At 36.7% G+C, this 23,753-nt stretch overlaps 2 protein-coding genes across 2 annotated transcripts; both read left to right on the top strand.

Moving 5' to 3' along the window:
- The first annotated feature begins 3,571 nt into the window (after positions 1-3,571).
- On the top strand, positions 3,572-5,601 carry LOC133710652 (uncharacterized). The gene is made up of 4 exons (XM_062136789.1): positions 3,572-4,177; positions 4,613-4,699; positions 5,025-5,108; positions 5,271-5,601. Exons 1-4 carry the CDS (start codon positions 3,689-3,691, stop codon positions 5,367-5,369), a joined length of 759 nt encoding a protein of 252 aa, XP_061992773.1. The 5' UTR covers positions 3,572-3,688; the 3' UTR covers positions 5,370-5,601.
- Positions 5,602-21,471: 15,870 nt separating this feature from the next.
- Positions 21,472-22,808, top strand: LOC133711775 (uncharacterized). The gene is made up of 3 exons (XM_062137869.1): positions 21,472-22,006; positions 22,108-22,194; positions 22,791-22,808. The coding sequence occupies exons 1-3, from the start codon at positions 21,518-21,520 to the stop codon at positions 22,806-22,808; spliced, it is 594 nt and encodes a 197-aa protein (XP_061993853.1). The 5' UTR covers positions 21,472-21,517.
- The last annotated feature ends 945 nt before the right edge of the window (positions 22,809-23,753 follow it).

Below are 23,753 nucleotides of genomic sequence, written 5' to 3'. Positions count from 1 at the left end.
TTTTTATCTTCAAACCAGCTTCACCTCAAATCAATCCCTCATGCCAAATGGTACCTCAATTATGTTCAACAATTGATTTGAATCAAAGTTTCTTTTATAATTTTCAGAAGTATAACAACTTATAATTTCTTTTTCCTTCTCTTTCAACCTTAAACCCTAATTTGTGCAGCAAATGAAAGAAACTAATGGTTTAGTAATTGGGAACCAAATCTTCTTTCCAAGCTTTCATATACGTATGAATTTGCAAGATTCTATTTTTCTAGACTTTTTCAATCTGAGCAAAGAACTTTAGTTTTTTTTTTCCCCTATGAAGCTCAAAGAAGTTTAGTAGTAGTGTTAGAAGTTTTCATCTTCAACCCTTTTTTTTTTTGTATATTTTTATTTGCTTCAATAAGTTAATGACGTTATCAATGATCAAGATTGACATCTTTGATAACTTCCAAGCTCATATTGTTGGAAAAGCACAAGCTGCTACAAGGCAATTCTAAAATTCTTGGCTTATATGGTGATTATCCTTCTAAAATTCAAAAACAGAAAATATTGATTATCATTCTTGATCGTTTACTCCATGTTTTAGTTTAGCTCTTTCAGACTCTTTCGTTTGCCTTGCCCTTTCAGTGATGTTCTAGCCCAATTCTTTTGCTAAGGAAAAATTGGTAGGGAGAGAATTCTAATTTTGGGTTTGAGGCTTTAAGCTAAGGGTATTTTAGGGAGATTAGAGAGGTGTAGTTAGCATTTTGTGTATTTGAAAAAGTAATTTGGAAGTCTAATAAGTAGAGAGGTCTAAATACTGATTTTGGATAGAATAGAAACATCCTTAATTAAAAGCTTTTAGCTTTAGGCAGGGCTAATAATTAAGCTTTTTCAGACAAAAAAAAAGAGAGAAGCTTTTAGCTTTAGGCAGGACTAATAATTAAGTTTTTTCAGACAAAAAAACAAAAACAGGACTAATAATTAAGCTTTTTCAGACAACTTTTTTTTTTTAAGGCTTTTAGCTTTAGGTAGGACCGTAGGACTAATAATTGGTAATAATCAAGTGTCAGGTGACGCACATTAGGTTACGTAATACCTAAAATTAACCTTATATTCAAATGGTGCGTGTTGCCATGGGAGAAAGTTTGTTAAAACCATGAACCCTATACCAGCTTGCAATTATTTACGAAGACTTATAATTAAGAAAACAACGTCCAAGTCTTAAATAATGTCGATCAAAGTTTAACCTGACACTGCTGACGAACAGCATTTTAGTAAATTTATAAAGACAATAATATAGAAAATAACAAAGTCGACCATCCAGATAACGACTTGTCTGGGTCAATGGAGGCTACTATAGTATAAGAAAATTAAAAATAAAAACAGCAAGAAAGACTGTGTTTGGTGATTGAAGAAGCTTATTACTTTGTTAGGCTGCTCTTGCATGTTGAGCTGTCTGCTTTCATTCATTTTATTTTTTAATGGCACTATCCATTATTAAGTCCTGAAACATGGAAATGGAATCAACCTGAAGGACGTAGTCACACGCATACTTATTGATTTGATTTTTTTCTTATTAGAATAAATTTGAAAGAATGAAAGTCATAATCGAAAACGATAAGAAAGGCAGACGAGTTGAAGGAGAAACAATTAAAAACTATTTTGGACCTAAAAAACACATTTAAAAAAAAAATGATATTTAATTAGTTTGATTAGCTTTTAGGATTCTTGCATCTTATACATTGTGTTGGTCATTCTGTGTAATTTCGCTTATTAATACACTGACGATTTCCCCTTAAAAATATAAGATTCATCTCGCTTTAACATATCAATTCTTTTATATGTATCAGGTAGTTTGAACATTCAAGACTTTTTCTCTTGAATATTTTAAATTCATCCAATGAGTAACTTATTTGATTAATTTTAGGCTGAACGTTGATAGAGAAAATCTAACAATGAACATGTTAGCTAGATTGTAAATATATGGGAGGTTCACCAAGCGATCAATTTCTATCGGTGACAAACTTTTAGATGGAAAGTCTACATTATTTTAATGTATCGCTAATTTACTCTCTGATCATTTATAAAAACAGTTGTAGGCTAGCTTTCCACAAACAGAATGTCTACTATACATGGATGCATGCCATGCACGCATTGATCTGTCGGTGTGTGAGTATTGTAGGGATTTCTACTGTTCATTACAGGGGTTGAGACACCCGTTAAAGCAATGCGTGCACGGCATACACGCATCTATAGTACAAGTTTCGTTCCACATATATGCAAATGCATAGAATACCAAACTTACTGATGGACATGGAGTTGTACTAGTCTAGAAGCTAATACATCATGAAAAAGTTAGTCTACCACATCGAAGATAATGCATTGATATATTAATATATAATCAAGACCTATATCATGTTGCTCTAGAATTTGGGGAGAGAAGAGAGAATATTTTTGGCAGACAAACGTGTTTTTTTTTTTTTTTTTAGTCAACAATACAAGTTTTTGTTAGTGGCTAATATTATTAGTCTTGGTCTTTGGGCAAAACTAGGATTAGCGTTTTTTAATCTCAAATTTTAGCCTTTTGTTTATCTTTCTTTTTTAAAGGATGGCGTGATCTCTCTCTCTCTCTCTGGATCTCAAGACTCTGAGGATGAAGTCTTTTATTAATTAGTCTTTACATCCATCTCTTTCCATTAAGGGTTTAACATATCAGAATTAGAGCTGTCACTCAGTCAGTTCGAATCGATTATAAGTATTACCAACTTCAAAACCAAAGTTTTTGGTTTCAAAATTGAGTTACCAATTATCAACCAACATTTTCGGCCTCTATTCATATCTACTAAATTAGGTATTTCGCTTTTTGGTATTACCAACTTTAGAACAACTAATTCTTTGTGATATAGATTAGAAGAAACAATACTAGGTTTTCTAATTTTATAGTCGTAAACTCTGTATTCATCTACTTATTATAGCTTTCTTTTGTACATATGATATCAAGTTTTAGCTATTTTCGATAAAACTAAGTTATTTAACTATCTTTTACCAGGTTACTTAAAATGTATGTACTATTAATGTAGTAATGTTTCATGAAAATTTTTATTTTTATTTCTTAATATACATGTATGTGTATTGAAAACTATAGTATATAAAGCTAATATTTAGATAATCAGTAGATTCGGTATTTACTAAAATCAAATCAACATTTTCAGTAATTTCCGATTTCGATTTTATCAGTCTCGATTACTAAAATGGGGGTTAGCCATTTTATACAATACGGTGTGCGTTTGATAGTTTTTTTTTTTTTTTTTTTTTTTTGACTTTGTCAAGAGGAACCCAAAGGCTTCCTAGGCCCAAGATAAACCTCTTCGGCGCATGTGAAATGCTCCAACTGTGCATTGCAGCACAGTGCCTGACCACTTTGACAGCTTCGGGGTTCGAACCTAGGTTGGGGAGCACACCCAACTAGGCAAGAACCACTAGGCCACTTGCAGTGGTTTGCATTTGATAGTTAAAAAGTCTTTAGACCGTGTTTGATAGTTAACATCATTATAAATTGTACCACCTAGTTGTCTATTATATCAGTAGGGTTGAACACTAACCCTACAGGTTACAGAAATCGGAACTCTAAGAGAAGCCTTCTACAGTAGACAAAATTTTTTTAGTGTTGTATTTATAGAGCGCGAAAGGAACAGAAAGAAATAAGGAGTGAGAAATGGACATGCAAGAAATACACAACGCTGCTTTAGCTTATTACCAGAACTTATCAGATGAGCTAAAGCAGAAGGCATCTGAAAAATTTAAAGAAATGGATTCTAATGATAATGGCACAATAAGCATCAAGGAGTTCAGCCAGAGTTTGGGCAGCTCCGAGATCAAGCGCTGCTTCAAGTTGCTGGACAAAACCGGAGACGGCAAGTTGGATTTCAACGAATTCATCACTCTTTACTACCTCGTGGAGAGTGGGAGAGGGGTTTTCTGTGACGGCCATGGATGTAAGGCCTCCCCTTTTCTCAACGGACTGTATTTTACTTGCGTTGAGTGTTTCCATAACAACGAAGCTGCAACGTTCGATCTCTGCACCTCCTGCTACCGCGATGGAAAGTATGATCACAACCATGCCAGCTTTTTGGATAATTACGTCTTGCTGCGTTCCAAGGCTGCTTGTGAATCCACAACACCAACGGAAGATGATCATCATGAGGTAACATATGAACAATTTATATCAGAAATAGAAAATCATATTAATTTATGGGAAATTCTACGGTACCTGTATGTATGTGATACACTCATTTACAGATCTGACAACAATTTTGTTGTCATTGTGGTAAATAGAGTTATTTTTTGGGTAATTTTAGTTCTGTTACAGGTAATTACTCCATCTACGATATTTTTACAAGTTTATGAACAAATTGTTGTCGATGTAGTAACTTGGTTCAATTATATGTAAATGTGTAAAACAAATGTGATAACTTTGTTGTTAATATTGTAAATTTGGTTAAACTAAATTGTAATTTTGGTTCAATTAGATGTAAATGAGTGTATGATAAACATCCAAGTACTCTAGACAACCCCTTAATTTATTAGTAATGTTAGTAATCAATCGTACGTCACGGTGAATTAATTAACTTTTTTACAGGTAAACGCTGCAGAATCTGCTCAACTAATTAGTCGTGGATTTAAAACTGTTTCCAATCAATTTAGTCGATCTGGGCCGTCTGAAATGGTAAGTTTGCTTTCTTATTACTCGAGCAATTTATACTTCTAATTATTCATAAGGCATATACTATCACCGAAGGTGTCACAACTTTAGCTTTAGCTCTGAACATGTGACAGCCGCGAAGAAATTTGAAATTGATCAACAAGCAATGTTTAGTATTGGATAAAAGATAATATTCTGCTGTGATATATATCCTATGTGCATTTTGTTGTTGATCGAATGCATCAATGTCTTGTACTTATTAGTATAAAATAGCAAGTCTTCCCTTTCATTTCTAATACAACAATTTTGCTTTGAGTAATCATAACAGCGAATCTATTTGTTTATGTAGCCAAGCTCTCCTAAGAGCGATTCTGAGTCTGAGTCTGAGTTCGATGCTGAGTCTAATCAAGTTAGCCAATCTGGGTCTAAAAGGGTAAGTTTTCTAACCTTAATTTGCAGCCTGTTTTGTTCAATTGTTTTTCTATGGTCTTGTTACTGTAACAGAGTAACAAGTCCTCACTTGTGTTATTCATTAGTTGTGAGATGAAGCAATGGTTATTTTACTAATTCGGTATGGTGATAATTATTCTTTCAGAGGGCAGTATTTGAAGCAATAAAATCACTCAAGTCCCAAGTTAGCATTGGAGATGCTGCTGCTGCTGCCGATGAGTCCGGTTCCTGCAGCATTATGTGATTGATCGCTAGCAAATGCATCTATAATTTGTATTAATATATGCTTCAGGCGTGGAGGGAAGAATAAAGACCAATCTTCATGGCAGTGGTTATGGTGGAGAAATATTGTGAATGACTACTGAAATTACTTGGTGGTGTATGTTGTGCTTTGCTATTTCTTGTGTAACTTAATATAAACATATATTTTTGAATAAAAAAATGTGAGCTAGAGCGAGAGCTCTCTCTTTTCTTCCCTTCTGGCAACGGCTAACCCGTAGAGGGTGGTCTTGGATACTTTCTGAATATGTTAGGATGAGTTTTTTCTATACCTCTAACATTGTCATGGTTACTTTGTTACTAATGCTTATTCCTAAGGTAATTGCATTTTTTTTTTTTGAATAACTGAATTATCTTTATTGATGGCAATTAGCAACTCATGTTACAGTCGGTGATGAGAACATCAAGAATACAATCTGGTGGAATGTCCTTCTAGATTGAACTATAATGGTCTTCAAAAGCTAGACTGGTTAGGCGATGGGCCACCATATTGCATGATCTAGGGGCAAAGTTGATTTGCACTTCCGGTTTGGCTTGTAAAGCTAGTGTGATATCATCAAGGATTCCAGCATACTCCAGCATATCATATCTGGGATTAGCCAAGTCGGTAGTTGCCTCGAGACAATCTGTTTCAATAACGACAGGTTGGTTGGGAAAGGCCTAAAGCAGCTCTATACCTGTTTTGAGCGCAAGTAGTTCCACTTGCTTAGCCCCCGCAACATGTTGGACTGGCATGGCAAAAGCTGCCTTGAAAGAGCCTTGAGCATCACGCAGTACACCTCCCAGTCTGCCTCTTGTTTGGTTAGGGAGAAAACTGCCATCGATATTGAGTTTCCATTTACCTTGAGCATCAGGCTTCCATTTTCTTCTTGGTTTTTCACTTGGTTTGTGCTTGGCACTCCAAGCCTTTCGAAACTCATCCAGCCATGACAAAGTGCCGAACACAATATCATTTGGAGATTGACAAGTTCCGAGCCAAAATTTATATTTATGTTCTTCCAAAGGGCCCAAATGACCATGAGAAGCTTGTCAAAAGTATCAGGCCTAAGATTGAGAGCATGGTCTAGCATCCATTCTTTGAAATCGATGCTTGGAAGTAAGCTTGGTTGCAGATTAAAAGGAGGTGCTAAAAGTATAGTTTGAGCAGTTGGGCACTTATAGAAGATGTGAGCTAGCTCTATCTTCAAACCTGGCTGGGCAAAGCAAACAATCCGTGTCTCCTGTGTATCCTTTCCGAAGTAAGGTTGCCTTGGTAGGAAGTAAATCATTGCAGGCACTCCATAAACAGATTTGCACTTTCCCAGGGATGTTTGCTTGCCAAAGACGCTTCCAGAGAGGAAGAAAAGGGTCACCCTGAGATGTGGTTGAGAGTACATGGCCAAGCACCTTCTCTCGGGCTATCCAGTACGCCGTTTTAACCGAGTAGAAGCCTTTTTTCTCTGGTTTCCAAAATACCCGGTCTCCCATAGTTCTCATGCTTAAGGGAATGCATAATATTTTGTCTGCAATATCAGAAGGAAAGACACTTCTGATCACATCTTCCTTCCAAGACCTGCTGCCAACATTAATTAGGTCCGAGACCTGTTTCAAAGTACAGTGTACATGTGGTGGTTTGTGAATTAAATACTGTGCACAGTTGGGAATCCACTTATCCATCCATATATTTATATCACAACCATCTCCTACACGCCAGTGTATCCCCGCATGTAATACAGGTCCACCCTGTAGTATACTCCTCCATGAAAATGAAGGAGCATCCCCTAATTCAGCCTCCCAAAAGGAGTCATTTGGATAGTAGCGAGCATTGTATAATTTAGCAATGAGAGAATTAGGGTTAGATATTAATCTCCATCCCTGTTTTTCTAACATAGCTAAATTATATGCATAAATATCTTTAAAGCCCATACCTCCTTCATGTTTTGTGAGACACAGTCTTTCCCAACTCCGCCAATGAATCTTCTTTTTCTCCTCAGTATCGCCCAAAAAAAAAGGAGGCACAGAGTTGGTGAATGTCATCACAGAGACCCTTCGGTAGTAGATAACAGTTCATGGCATATAATGGCATTGTTTGGGCAACAACTTTAATCAGAGTCTCCTTGCTTGCAGAGCTCAGAATTTTAGACTTCCAACTAATCAACTTCTTTGACAACTTCTCTTTAATGTAAGCAAAAATTGCTGTTTTGGATCTGCCCACTCTCAGAGGCAAACCAAGATACCGATCATGCTCTTTCACACATTTAACCTGCAAAATATCAGCTAGCTTCATCTGTTTGTCTTGAAGGACATTATTACTGAATACAACACTACTTTTCTGAAAGTTTACTTGCTGTCCTGAAGCCTTCTCATAGATAGTAAGCACTCTTCGGTACTGAATACATTCTTGCTCATTGGCCCGTTCCAAACAAAAAGCTATCATCTGCGAAAAATAGATGGTGTAAAGTAGGAGGCTGTGGACACATTTTGAGCCCCTCAATGACATTTGACTCAATAGCCTTAGATATGAGAGCTGACAGACCTTCTGCACACAAGATGAATAGATAAGGGGATAAAGGATCCCCCTGTCATATACCTCGAGTAGGAGTGATCATTGAAGTTGGTTCACCCTGAATTAGAATAGAGTATTGCACAGAAGTTACACAAGTCATAATCATATTTATCCATTGCGGCAAGAAACCCAGCTTGGTTAACATTGCAGTAAGAAAATCCCATTCCAATCTATCATAAGCTTTAGTGATATCCAATTTCAGGGAGAAAAAACCAGTTTCTTGATTTCTCAATTGATGCATGAAATGAGCTGCTTCCGTTGCCACTAGTGTGTTATCTGAAATCAATCGACCTGGTACATATGCACTTTGTAGGGGGGAGATGATGTCAAGTAGCCAAACTTTCAACCTGTTGGCAACCACTTTAGAGCTGATTATGCAGATGACATTACATAACGCAATAGGTCTAAAATGTTTTGCATCTTTAGGATCTTTAATCTTTGGGATCAGACATAAGTGTGTGAAGTTGGACTCATTCCAAATTTCACCACGAGTGAGCAAGTTTCTAACAGCAATACACACATCAAGACTCACTATATTCCAATACTTTTGATAGAAAAAGGGAGTCATACCATCCGGTCCAGGACTTTTAGACGGGTGCATTTGAAATAGTGTCATACAAATTTCATCATCAGTATATGGCTTAGTAAGCTCGGCATTCATCCAATCAGTGACCTTGACTGGTGGTGCAGCAATAACTTCATTTAGGGCATCACGGTCCACACCTTCGGTGAAGAAGACTTGGATAAAATAATTCATAAGTAGCCTTTTGATTTCAGAAGGTTCATTCTGCCAAACCCCATCCTCATCAACGAGCCCCTTAATAGTATTGCGGCTTTTCCTGTTACTAGCCCGCCGGTGAAAGAAAGCAGAGTTACGGTCCCCATCTTTCAACCATATGGCCCTGGATCGTTGTCTCCAATACCTCTCCTGTTGCTCAAGCAAACTACTGTGTTGGATGTGCAAAAGACGTTGCTCCTCATATTGTTTAGGGGAATAAGGCTATTTCATAATGTCGTACAGTTTCTCCTGAATGATTCTCAACTCAATCTTTTGTTTATCAAATTCAGTTGAGTGCCATTGCATTAGTTTTTTGCCTGCTTGTTGAATCTTATGTCCAAGTTGTCGCATTGCATTACCCGTGGTGGGTGTTGCCCATTCTTGTTGTATAATATTGCTGCACATTTCATTCCCATGCCATATTTCCTCAAACCGAAACCTTCTTGGACCTTTTTTACGCGAAATTTTCTCTGCGCTCACTTCGATCAATAAGGGACAATGATCCGACTCATTTGGACTTAGAGTCACTACTCTGCTATAGGGGAACCTGCTCCTCCATTGTACAGATTGAAAGCTGCGATCAAGTCGTTCTTTCGTGAATTTATTTGACCATGTGAAGCGACTCCCTGAGAAACCCATGTCAATAAGTCCACAGTGTGCCATAGTGTGCTTGAACCTAGCCATTGCAGCAGCTGATCTTGGAGGACCTCCAGATTTGTCTGCCTGTGACATGATTTCGTTAAAATCACCGGCCATTAGCCATGGTAGATGGCATCCCTCAGTCGCCAGCTGCTCAATCAATTGCCAGGTACGCTCTCTCTGGCTTCTACTTGCAAAACCATATAGGCCTGTAAAACGCCACAATGTTTCACCAGGTTTTCCAACCTCCACATTGATATGGTGGGCAGAGTGTGAACGCAGATTAACATGAGTTTCATCACTCCATAGTAACGCTACCCCCTGCACCTCATCTTGATGCTCAAAGCAAATATTCCCCTTAAAACCCAACCGACTGGTGAGGGAATCGATCCGTCCCTGGCACACAAGGGTTTCAGAGAGGAAAATAAGGCAGGGTTTCTTGGCCAGCACGAGATCGATTAGGGCTGACTGTGTCTCTGTGTTGACAATACCTATGCAGTTCCACAGAAGGATATTGCCTTCATGCATGCTGACAGGAATTGTTTGCCGTATGGTACGGCAGTACTGGAGAATTGGTTGTCGTGAACTCACGGCGATGGATGTGCAGCACAAGGTTTCTGGCTGCACTTTAGGGTTTTTTCCAACATGCATATAACATATTGAAGGTAATTGCATTTAAGTTGTTGTATAACATGGCTTATTGTGGCCCTTGCGGGCAAGTCATGAATTGTAATTACTTACTTTTAGTTATTAATGACTTGAAAAAAAAAAAAAAAAACAAACAAACTAGATTTTGAATGCAGCACATAGTTCAAAAAATGATGATAGTCCTTGAAATAATATTTAATTAATGATAAAAACATAAAGATTTACCACTATGACAACAAATTACCGCTTTTACGTACATCAATTTTTGTCACATCTATAAATTATTTCACTGCTTGTTAAATTGTCCATAAACTCGTATATGTTTAAGGACACCTAATTTGTGTGTCTGGCCCAAACTCTAGTTGCTTGTCCGAGTTGTAATAGGATTAGCCTTACAGATATTCTCGGAGATATCTTCGTAGATATCCAATTATTGTACGATTATGTTTCCTTGTAAGACTTTGATTCTATGCTTGTAATCCTCTATATAAAGAGGCCCATATTATCAATGAAATCACAACCCAATTCTCTCCCAATTTTTGATTTCCTAAAATAGTATATTGGTTTTTGATAGGGTAACTACCAGAAATAGAACAAAAATTAACTCTTTTACGTACATCAATCTTTGTCATATCTGTAAATTGGTTTAAAAGCTTGTAAATGTGGTCGTACATGGAGTAATTACGATAAATATAACATTAATTACAACTTCTTACACTATTTGTCATCATTTGTATATAGTAACGTGTATGGTCATAGATGTAATTTTCTTATTAATGGAAGACATTACACGAGAAAATACCTCAATTACACAATCGAGAACCATATTACATTAGTGAGGACACATGCTCTACTTGCTCTACAAATGAAGTACTACCACTAGAACAACATATTTATTGTAACATTTGTAAATTAGTTTATAAACTTGTAAGTATGATCATAGGTGGAATAAGACCCCGAATAGAATTAAATTTCCACATCTAAAAGGTCACATAATGTCATTATATTAATTAGTAACTATTTTATTTTATAATAAATTTTTTTTTTTTTGAAATAAAAGGTTCATTGCATTAGATGCCCAGCTAAAAAGCCAGAATCTACATACCCTTAAAGACAGAAAAATGGCGGAATAACATCCAAGCTTCTATCTAAGTACTGTAAACTCATTACAAGTCAAATGGAGCCCACTTTTAAAGCGGACTCATAAACAAAGAACAACTCTGTGTCTTCTGAGGCAAAATCATCTTCTAGCCAGCCATCCGCCAATCACGCAATTGTGGTACGAAATAGAAAACTACTTCCCAGCAAACAAATAGGAGCCAATTCCTCATCCATAAGCCACTTTCTCCAGCCTAACTCGAGATAATTACCAATTCCGAAGAACCATGATCTGAGTTACGACTGGCACTTGAAAGACCTTAAAGGCCCAGCATCGCCCAAGGAGGTCAAGCTCTCAGGCCATGTCAGCCCAAAACACTAAGTAATGAATGAGGGTGTCAAGACACCCTCCAACCTGGTCCAACTCTGAAAAGAATCAGACCTACTCAACTTGGCCCAAAAGAGATGAAGCCCATATCGTCCAGGCCCAGACCCAGAGACCCAACCCCAGACCAAAGCACTGGCCAGAGCATTACTCCCCCACTACCAGCCTACCGCCGCCGCCCGGTCCGGGGAACGTCCAACCCAGGCAGCCATCCCTGCATCCATTCCCCTCAAACCACTGCAATCTGCCGATCGATCAAGCACCAGAAGAAGCAATATCCGCCTCCCCGAACCACTGCAATCTGTTTCCGCGCTACCGGCAGCCGAGACGCACCAAGTTTCCGCTGCCAAGCCGACACTGATCTGGTTTTCCCTCAAATCGGAGGCAACTCGAGCTTCAGGCACCACCAATCCACTTTGAAGCAAGATGCCCAAAGTTTCGCTGCCATGACGAGGCACCTCGCTCGTGCTAACAACAAACGGCAATCGGAAATTTTCCTCCGCCGCCGCCGCACTGCTCAAAACCCTAGGGCTTTGCTAGAGAGAATTTTTTATTATTCTTATTTTATAATAAATTAATCAAAATAGACTTCAATTATAATTGGTTTCGGAAAATATTAATGATGTAGTTGTTCAAGTAAATCCAGAATATGTGTCTGGCCCAAACTCTAGGTTACTTGACTCAGTGGTAATAGGGTTTTAATTAGAGATAATCTCGGATAATCTTAGAGATATACATTCAATGTATGATTACCTTTCCTTGTACAATTCAGATTCTATGCATTGTAATCCTCTATATAAAGAGGCCCCTATTATCAATGAAAGTACACAACAATTCTCTCCCAATTTTGGTTTTCCTTAAACACGTTATCAGTACGACGTCCTAACCCTAAAACCTAATAGCCAAAACCCTAAATCCGAATACAAAACCTTGAAACCTATTCGGCCCCCGCCGCACATCTTGAAGCCCTCCATCCCAGGAGTCCAGAACCGGCGGCGCCACCCCAAGAACCGGCCGGAAACCTATCGAACCGGCCACCAGAAGCTCCAAACGACCCGTAACAAATATTCCACCGGTTCACCACCTTTCAGACATCCAATTGCTCCCAAATTTTTACACAGGCAGCCCCTCGATCCCAGAATCCGGGAACCGGAAAAATTTTCCCCTAAATCGGCCTACAAGTAGGTGAACCGGCCACCTGATTGCTGCTACATCTTGAACCGGCAAAAGTAGAAGAAAAAAAAAAGGCAAGTCAAAGCCCAAAGGTCAACGGCCCAGAAGGAGTCAAAGCCCACTGCCACAGGCCCACAGATATCAGATCCGCCACGTCAGCAGCCACGTCAGAATCTCTGCCATGTCAGCAACGGCTCCACGTTAGCACCAGTGCCACGTCAGCAAGGTCAACACCGGTTGACCGTTTCCGGTCAACTTTCCGGCGACTTTTCCGACCACTTTTCCTGCCAAATTTTCTGGCGACCTATTTCAAGGTATTTTTTACTAAAAGTTCCCGTTTTTGAAGTTTTTATTTCTTTTCTCTTCTTTTTCTTGGGGACTTGCAAACTCCCTTCTTCTACCCCCCTTTCTTCATCATAAGGGAGACCTAATTAAGCTAAACTGTGGGGCTTCGTGCTCACTCCAAGCTTGGAGCTTGTTAAGATCTCCAAACTTAGAGTTTGTAGAGAATTTCTGATCGACCACTTACGTCATTGTTTCGATCTAATCCAATACCTCTTGGAATTGAATTTCTTGGAAGCAATTACACTCAGGAATTTTATATGTTTTCGTGGAAGCTTTTTCGCTCTGAAACTAACCCTTCTTCTTGTTCTCTTTCAGGATGAGTAACCTGAACAAATTGGACTTTGCTCCATTGGGAACAACTGGCTTTGGATATCACAGGTGGGTTCATGATGTCCGCCAGCATCTCAAGGCCGATGGAATCCTGGAGATGATTCTCGAGCCTAGCCAAGACGTGCTAACTGTTGAGCAAGCTCAAGCTTTGGAAGCAAATAGAGCAACCTTAGAGGCAAATAAGGCGAAAGCCATCATCCTAATGAGGATGCCATGTATAGAAATTCATTGTGTTTATAATTATAGAATAATATAAGGAAGATATGATTATTATTATTTTTCTTCTAATACATAGATGTCTATTTTGGTCATTTAACTTACCTATAAAATTTAATATGAAATATAAAATAATAGGGATGTGTATTAAGTAGTTTGGGGTGTGTATTTAAAATTTCTCTTTATAAATGCATTTAAACTATTTTTTCTTCTATCAATAAATAATATAAATTCAAAACTAATTAAAATAGAGAGAACTGATGCAGACATATCTCAAAAGCGGCTAGCCAAAATGACTTTGCAGCTACTTTAACTAAAATTTGACCCAAAATGGCTAGTATTACTAAAGATGCTCTTTAGCTGACTCTCTATTTTGGCTCCTTAGCTATTTTGGAGAGTGTGTTTAGGTTTTTTTTATCATTTTTAGCAGCTGCAGCAAATCAAGTCATAAGTAGCTCTCCATTTTAACTTTTAGCTATCTCGCTCCTAAATATAGAGAGTGACTAAAATGATAATTTTTTCTAATATAAATTCAAATCTAGTTACAATAGAGAGAATTAATGTAGACATATTTTAAAAGTACGTGGCCAGGCAAAATGACATTGTTAATGCTCAAAGTCTGGCGGTAGCCAAACCTTCGTTTAACGCGGGTCCGGCGGGCGGACCGCTACTCTGTATACTTGGTGATTCCTGCTAGCTGCCAAATGAAAGGCAGGGCGTCAGAGGGAGACCGCGTTGGGCGGTCTTCACTTCTCCGATGCCTAAGTCAGTTGATATATAGGCAGCATAGTAATAAATGAGAGTTAATGCGTAATTTATTGAAGGGAGAAGAGAGGACCTTTTATAGGTGAGGAGAGGTCTGATCTTCTCCTTGTTTTCGATGTGGGACTGAAGTGCTTCAGTTCCCAGTTTCAGTAGCTTCTGATGCCGTCTTGGCAGAGTGCGTGGCGGCGCGTCAGCGGTGATCGTGGGGAACGCTTGTGCTCAGGCCGTGGCCCGCCTGGCTGCCTATCTGTGGGTTACTCCTTTGACGATAGTTGGTACCTCTGGCGGTACGATGAGGGTGTCTGATTATAGCTAATTATGCTTTGCAACGTACATGTAGGTACAGACATTTAGCTACTTTGACTAAAATTTAACTAAAAAATGACGTGTATTACTCTTAGAGCATCTTTACCAATGCTAGCCATTTTTGAGTCAAATTTTGGCTAAAGTAACTAAAAAGTCATTTTGGCTAGCCACTTTAGAAATTCGTCTGCACCAGTGTTCTCTATTTTAGCTAGTTTTGAATTTATATTATTTTTTAAATGAAGACTAAATAGTTTAAATATATTTATAAATTACATAAAATAACTCAAAATGAATCTTTTAAATTATAGAGAGCCTCATCTCGCTCTCTATATTTAGGAGCGAGATAGCTAAAAGTTATAATGGAGAGCTATTTAGGAGTCTGGTGCAGCTGCTAAAATATCTAAAAAGCTAACCATACTCTCCAAAATAGCTAAGGAGTCAAAATAGAAAGTCTGCTAAAGATGTTCTAAAGATGCTAAGTTGGATAGCATTGGCCATATTATTAGGATGGGCGACCTCATAAAATACCAAAAACAACTTCTTGTCTTGCAATTATAAGTCATAACAACAATGACAACTAGGTGAACCATATTTTAGGTATATGTGGCATATGTGATGATATAGCCACATCATCTAATAAAAATTTATAATCGACTGGTTTCTTTGCCACATTATTACATGCCATATAAAATATTTTCAGGTGATAACCAAAAATATGGTTCGCTTATCGTTTTTCAATTCCTAGACATCGTAATAAAATAATGTTAATGTTATCCAGTATATATTCTTTCTTTTTTTTTTTAACCAAATCATTCATTCATCTTAAGCCAGAATGGCACGGATACATACTTTCCCTTGCCAACTCTAGGACAAGTTTAGGACGTGGTATGCTAGCACCACCCATTAGACAACCAGTGCTCACTTATTCAGCGAGCCTATGAACTATGAATATACATAGTAAATAGGCACAAAAAAACAAAACAAAAGTACATAGGTCCCTACAAAAATAGGGTATAACTTTGAAAGAAAAATCTATCTAATTTGGAGTCCAAACAGACCCAATAGTAGCCCTAGGACCAACACTTAGCCCAACAGACAAAGTGAAGGTCTGGGCCTATAAACCGCAGCTCTACAGGATATGCAGCCAAGGCCTAACAGTGAAGCCCAGCCCATCATCTCTCCACATCGCAGAGCCTTCGAGCCTCAAGACGCCATCGCCGCCCGATGCCAGCACCGCTCGACGCGAGAGCCACCCGACTTCCTCGCCGTCCGACGCCATCGCCGCCTGACGCCATTGCTTCCGATCTCGCGCCCAACCCAGAAAGTGAGGTACGATCTACTCCACAGTTCGACCACTCGAAACCCAGCACGGGCCGCACAACGCCGTCGTCTGGAGCGAAACCTAGTCGACGCCAGTCAGGAGCGAAAAACCAGCCGCCTCCTCGTCATGAACCTCCAGCCCCAAGCTGCCTCGATCCGAATAGGTACAGCTACCACCATCAAAACCTTAAGCAAAGACCCCATAGGGCTAGACCATGTGTCGCCCGTCCGACAGCATCCCCACGACGTTAGGGAGACGCCGGAGAGCCACTGGACGAGGCTGGAGATGCCTTCGCCGCAGCAAAGCTTTAGGGTTCTCAAAGAGAGTATAGTCTTGAACGTACGTGTTCAATACATATGAATTAGTATCCAAAATAGATGAGAAAAACAATTAACTCAAGATAAGAGGCTCATCAAAATCACTTATATATACAACATATATATGAGGGATCAATTATACACAAACGGTTGGAAAGGACAGAAAAAGACAATTGGAAAAGAGAAGAATTAATCGGGGAGATGAAAATGTAGAACGATTATGAAAACTAGTTTAATTACTAAGAAAATATAAGTTCACATGAAATGAGAGTTACTCTCAATTTTTTATTTTTGTAGTTAGTAAACATTAAGTTCGCCTGTACACGTTTCTGTTTTTTTTTTTTTTTTTTTTGAACTAGAAGATAGTCATTAATAAGGCTAGAATGACGCATAGGGTTGTAAATAGACTCGATACAGCTCTAGTTCGATTCGTATTTGGCTCGTTTTTAACTCGTTCGGCTAGTGTTGATAAGATAAATGAGCTGAGTTTGAACTCAATATTAAGCCCGATGGGAAAACGAACCAAGCTTGAACTATGATATATTTGTTTCGTCAACATCAAGCTTGTGAGTAGTCGTATTTTTCATTAGTAACTCGAACTTGTTAATCTCGGCTCATGAGAATTTATAGTATTAAAATATTATTTTTTCTAATAAAATCAATTTTTTTCGTCTTCCTTTTCAATTGGAAAATAATTTAAATATAGCATATAACAAAAAAGGGCAATACTTGTTCATCAATTAAATTAGAAGTGTGCAACAATTAAATCAAACTCTAAACTATTAATTTGGATTATTATTTTATTTAAAAATGTATTGTTCTTGTTTAATTTTATTAATATAGAGCCAACTGAGTCTAATTGAAGCTTGAACTCTTCCAGTATTCAAGCCGAGTTGAGCTCGAGTTAAAAAACAAATATTCAAGTCGAGCCGAGCTTGAGCTTGAAAAAAAAATTTCAAACTTAAGTTCGGCTCGAGTTCGATAAAAAGCAATTGAGCCGAGTTTGATCACCTTAATATTCGGTTTGACTCAGCTCATTTACACCCCTAACGACACATACATTAGATTTTCAGGCTCAATCCATATACTTGAGGGCCAAGCAAGCAATCGAACCTGACAAATACTGATCACTGAAATCACTTAAGCTCATTTATTCAAGCAAGCTTTCTAACATTTAAACAAATCCGACACCCTATTTCCTAACTAGATGTTTACCAAAAGCCTAGGCACGCAATTATGGTGCAATTGGAAAACATAGAATCAAGAAATCAAATGATCTTCCTCAATGCTTGAAAGTTGAAATATATAAATAAAAACTAATTAAATTAAATTTTGCTTTTGCACTCAAAATTAGGCTAGATAGAACCATCACCAACAATTAGGTAAGTTAGTCGCACCAGCTTCTCCCTTGAAGCATGAGGAGTCTTGTTCTTGCTCCCCAGAGGGCAACCGTAGTCCTCGAAACAAAAGGCATTTTCGAAGGAGATGAGACATAGATCACCTGGCTTCTTTTGGATATGAAATGGTTTGTCAACCACCCAAATTCATTGAAAGTGAAAGCGAAAATCAACTGCTACAAACTTCGTGTAGGTTAGAAGCTTGCCCAACAAATAGGATTGAGATTTTTGAGCCGAGCCGCCTCCAAACCTAGTCAAGTCAACTACGCCACCACCCTTGGCAAAAGCCTTGGCAGCCAAGGAAGCCACGAAACTAGAAGTGATGGAATTGATGGTTTTCATAGAAATGAACTCAAAAAGATGAAATTAAGATTAGGGTTTTTGAGCTAGTTTGGGATTGTTGTGACTTTTAAAAAAAACTGATGCTGCTGTGTTGTGAGAATAATCAGCTGTGAATTAAAACATTTTTGTGTTTGGTAAATAATATTTTAAAAAGCGTTGTCAGTACATAAAACAACTTCAGAGCATGTTTTAATCCACAACAGCTTCTAAAAGCAACCTTTGGGCTGCTTCTAAAATCTGCTGCCAGTGAACTATAATTTTCAATTAAAACTGCTTTTTATTTATTTACCAAACACAATAAAGTCTAAAATTTTCAACAAAAGCTGATTTTTTTAAAAGCAAAGCAATCCCAAACGAGGCCTTAGTTTAGCTTGTTTTTCGATGACAGAGTTTTAGTTTAGCTTGGGCACTGTAAATGATGAGAGAGTTTTTTCTCTCCTACTTATATATGTTTCTGTTATCGTGTACGTACGGGATACATGAATTAATTAAAAGCTTTAAGCTTTTTCAGACAAAAAAAACAACTTTTAGCTTTAGGTACGGTAGGACTAATAATTAAGCTTTTTCAGACAAAAAACAAGCTTTTAGCTTTAGGTAGGACTAATAATTGGTTATAATCGAGTGTCATTGTGGTGACGCACATTAGGTTACGTAATACCTAATTAACCTTATATTCAAATGGTGCGTGTTGCCATGGGAGAAAGTTTGTTAAAACCATGAACCCTATACCAGCTTGCAATTATTTACGAAGACTTATAATTAAGAAAACAACGTCCAAGTCTTAAATAAAGTCGATCAAAGTTTAACCTAACACAGCTGACGAACAGCATTTTAGTAAATTTATAAAGACAATTATAGAAAATAACAAAGTCGACCATCCAGATAACCAGTGACGGAGCCAGAAATTGATCTCAAGTGGGGCACTCGAAAGTTTAAAAAAAAATCGAAACTTAAAAATATCAAAATTTTAATAAAAATAAAAAATATAATAAAATTAAGGAAATATAACGGAAATAAAATTTTATTAATCAAACTTATAGTTTTTAAATTTTGGACAATATTTCATAATGGAAATATGATTTATCTTTGAATTTTAAAATCATAAAAAAGAATAGTGTTAATGGTTTTTTGTTGAGAAGAAAGAACAACATTACTGTGAAAAAAAAAATTACAAAAAAAAAGTGCATTGTTGGTAACATAGCTCAAACCTGAGACCAAGTTGGACCAAGTTCACATGGAGGAAAGCCTCTACCACTACAGTAAGACAGCTAACGTTGCTATTATGAAACTAGCAAAGTTTTATACTTAAATTTTACTGGGGCATGTGACCCACCGTGCCCCAACGTGGCTCTGCCCTTGCAGATAACGACTTGTCTGGGTCAATGGAGGCTACTATATATAGTATAAGAAAATTAAAAATAAAAACAGCAAGAGGGACTCTGTGTTTGGTGATTGAAGAAGCTTATTACTTTGTTAGGCTGCTCATATTGAGCTGTCTGCTTTCATTCTTTTTAATGGCACTATCCATTATTAAGTCCTGAAACATGGAAATGGAATCAACCTGCAGGAGTAGTCACAGGCATACTTATTGATTTAATTTTTTTTATTAGAATAAGTTTGAAAGTCATATTCAAAAACGATAAGAAAGGCAGACCAGTTGAAGGAGAGAAAAAATTAAAAAAAAATTGGACTTAAAGCCCACATTTTTTTTAAAATAAAATGATATTTAGTTTTATTAGTTTTTAGGATTCTTGCATCTTATGCATTGTGTTGGTCATTCTGTGTAATTTCGCTTATTAGTACACTATCAATTTTCCCTTGTTTTAAAATATCATATGCATCAGGTAGTTTGAACCATTCAAGACTTTTTTTTCTTGAATATTTTAAATTCATCAGGGTGATGGTATCCAATTAGTAACTTATTTGATTAATATTAGGCTGAATTACGTTGATAGAGAAAATCTAACAATGAACATGTTAGCTAGATTGTAAATATATGGGAGGTTCACCAAGTGATCAATTTCTATCGATGACAAACTTTTAGATGGAAAGTCTACATTATTTTAATGTATCGTTAATTTACTCTCTGATCATTTATAAAAGTAGTTGTAAGCCACCTTTCTACAAATAGATTGTCTACTATACATGGCATGCATGCCATGCACGCATTGATCGCATTGTAGGAGCTTTCTACTGTTCATTGCAGGGGCTGAGACACTGTTGGACCAATGCATGCACGGCATACATTCATCTATAGTAGAACTTTCGTTCCACAAATGCATAGAATACCAAACTGCTTACTGATGGACATGGAGTTGTATTAGTCTAGAAGCTAATACATCATGAAAAAGTTGGTCTACGACATCGAAGATAATGCATTGATGTATTAATATATAATCAAGACCTATATCATGTTGCTCTAGAATTTGGGGAGAGAGAGAGAGAGAGAGAAATAATATTTTTGGCAGACAGACGTGTTTTTTTTTTAGTCAACAATACATGTTTTTGTTAGTGGCTAATATTATTAGTCTTGGTCTTTGGACAAAACTAGGATTAGTGTTTTTTAATCTCAAATTTTAGCCTTTTATTTATCTTTCTTCTTTAAAGGGTGGCGTGAACTCTCTCTCTTTTTGGATCTCAAGACTGAGTATGAAGTCTTTTATTAATTAGTCTTTACATCCATCTCTTTCTAGTAAGAGTTTAATATCAGAACTAGAGCTGTCACTTAGTCAGTTCGAATCGATTATAGGTATTACCAACTTCAAAACCAAAGTTTTCGGTTCTAAAAATAGAGTTACCAATTACCAACCAAAATTTTCGGCCTTTATTCATATCTACCAAATTCAGTATTTCGCTTTTCTGTATTACCAACTTTAGAACAACTAATTCTTTGTAATATAAATTAGAATGAACAATACTAGGTTTTCTAATTTTATAGTCGTAAACTCTGTGTTCATCTGCTTATTAGCTTTCTTTTGTACATATGACATCAAGTTTTAGCCATTTTCAATAAAACTAAGTTATTTAACTATTTTTGACCAGGTTACTTAAAATATATGTACTATTAATGTAGTATATGTAGTAATGTTTCATGAAAATTTTTGTGTTTATTTCTTAATGTACATGTATGTGTATTGAAAACTATAGTATATAAAGCTAATATTTAGATAATCAATAGATTCAGTATTTACCAAAACCAAACCAACTTTTTTGGTAATTTTCAATTTTGATTTTATCAGTCTCGAATACCAAAAAAGGGGTTGTCAATCATTTTTATACACTACGGAGTGCGTTTGATAGTTAAAAAGTCTTTAGACCGCGTTTGATAGTTGACATCATTCTAAATTGTACCACCTCGTTGTCTATTATATCAGGGCTAGGATTGAACACTAACCCTACAGGTTACAGAAACCGAAACTCGAAGAGAAGCCTTCTACAGTAGACAAAAGTTTCTAGTGTTGTACTTTAGAGCGCTAAAGGAACAGAAAGAAATTAGGAGTACTGAGAAATGAACATGCAAGAAATACGCAACGCTGCTTTAGCTTATTACCAGAACTTATCAGATGAGCTAAAGCAGAAGGCATCAGAAAAATTTAAAGAAATGGATTCGAATGATAATGGCACAATAAGCATCAAGGAGTTCCGGCGGAGTTTGGGCAGGTCCGAGATCAAGCGCTGCTTCAAGTTGCTGGACAAAACCGGAGACGGTAAGTTGGATTTCAACGAATTCATCACTCTTTACTATCTCGTGGAGAGTGGGAGAGGGGTTTTCTGTGACGGCCATGGATGTAAGGCCTCCCCTTTTCTCAACGGACTGTATTTTACTTGCGTTGAGTGCTTCCATAACAACGAAGCTGCAACGTTCGATCTCTGCACCTCCTGCTACCGCGATGGAAAGTATATTCACAACCATGCCAGCTTTTTGGATAACTACGTCTTGCTGCGTTCCAAGGCAGCTTGTGAATCCACCACACCAACGGAAGATGATCATCTTGAGGTACCATATGATCAATTCATATTAGGAACAGAAAAATCATATTAATTTATTAGTAATGTTAGTAATAAATCGTCATGGTGAATCAATTAACTTTTTTCCAGGTAAACGCTGCAGAATCTGCTCAACTAATTAGTGGAGGACTTAAAACTGTTTCCAATCTATTTAGTCGATCTGGGTCGTTTGAAATGGTAAGTTTGCTTTCTTATTACTCAAGCAATCTATATTTCTAATTATTCATAAGGAAAATGATTTTTAGCCTCAAAGAGACTTAAGATTTGTGATCTCACTCCTAAGTGTCATATCATGTCATCTACACACATCACCTATTTGTCAAATCACGTCATATAACTCTTGATAAAAAGATCATCTTATCATTCCAAAATTTTATGGTTTAAAATTATTTTGGCTTTCTTCTCTAAAAAAAAATTATTTTTTTTCTCATTTTTTCTTTTGATTACAATCATGGTTAGATTTAAACGACAATTTTTTTCTTCAATCCCTTCAAAATTTTTTTTTTCTTCAATCAATAATAGAAAAAATTTCATGTAATTCAGTCAATAGTTTTGCACATACATTCGATCAATAGATTTGCATAACACATGTATATAAATTCAAACTTTGTTGGGTTCCTGCAAATTTTGAAAATATAATGTGAAAAATACATACTTATATATATACATATATATATATTCTTTTGTTCATTTTTTTCTCTTTCTGTACCTAGAGTTTAAACGTTGGATTTGAGTTTATTATTTCTTTGTTTGTTTTTTCCTCTTATATTTAGATTGTAGATGATAAGTAATGGTTGCTACTAACATTGGCTGCTACTAACATATATAGAATATTTTTCTTACCTTTTAATTTGGACATACGTATTTTCCAAATTCAATTTGTTAATGTTATTGTTTTTTGGATGTAATTAATCAATATTTAGAAAGAAAATTAATGCCTATTTCTTGACACCCAATTCAATATATTAATGTTGTTTGGAAAGAAAAATTATAGAAATAATTTAATTAAATGAAGAAAAATATTGGTTAAAGAATCTGTAAATATATCCCTTAAATTAATATATAATTCATAGCTAAGATTTTTTTTCGTCACCTAATTAAATTTATTAATGTCATTGATTCACCCCCTAACATCTAAAAGAAAATATAAAAAGGTAAAGTTGGTGTTGCAATAATATGATGTGGCAAGATATATTATGTGAAATTGAAAATAAAATTTTACTTATTTACATGGCAAGACATTTAGGATTTGAGGCTATAAATCTTAGGCCTCATTGAAGCCCCATATCATTGCCCTTATTCTTAAGTCATATACTATCACCCAAGGCATCACAACTTTAGCTTTAGCTCTAGACATGTGACATCCGCGAAGAAATTCAAATTTTTTTTTTTTTAAAGAAAAAGTCATTGATCTAGCGATTAAAATCGCTCAGGAGGGCATCCCAATCAGGAGCATGCAAAGGCCAGAAACGCCTAAGCCTTTGAGCTAAGCTAGAACAAACTAGAAGATGTACTACATCATCCAATTGTTCTTGTACAATTAAACTCTGCTCTGAAACTTTTCTAGAAGAACTAGCAAATTCTAAAGGTAAATCCTCATTGTCTTCAAGATAATTACCAACAACGAAACCATTGTCACGGCCTTGAGAGTTGTAGACCCAACAATCAGAATTTGCGATCTGGGCATGCAGAAGATCAGCAGACCAATCAAGACTAGACTCGACCCAGCATAAGGG

This window comes from Rosa rugosa, chromosome 5, assembly GCF_958449725.1.
Source record: "Rosa rugosa chromosome 5, drRosRugo1.1, whole genome shotgun sequence".
In the NCBI taxonomy this organism is placed as follows: domain Eukaryota; kingdom Viridiplantae; phylum Streptophyta; class Magnoliopsida; order Rosales; family Rosaceae; genus Rosa; species Rosa rugosa.
Note: the sequence above shows the minus strand (reverse complement) of the source record. Positions and strands in the feature narration are given on the sequence as shown.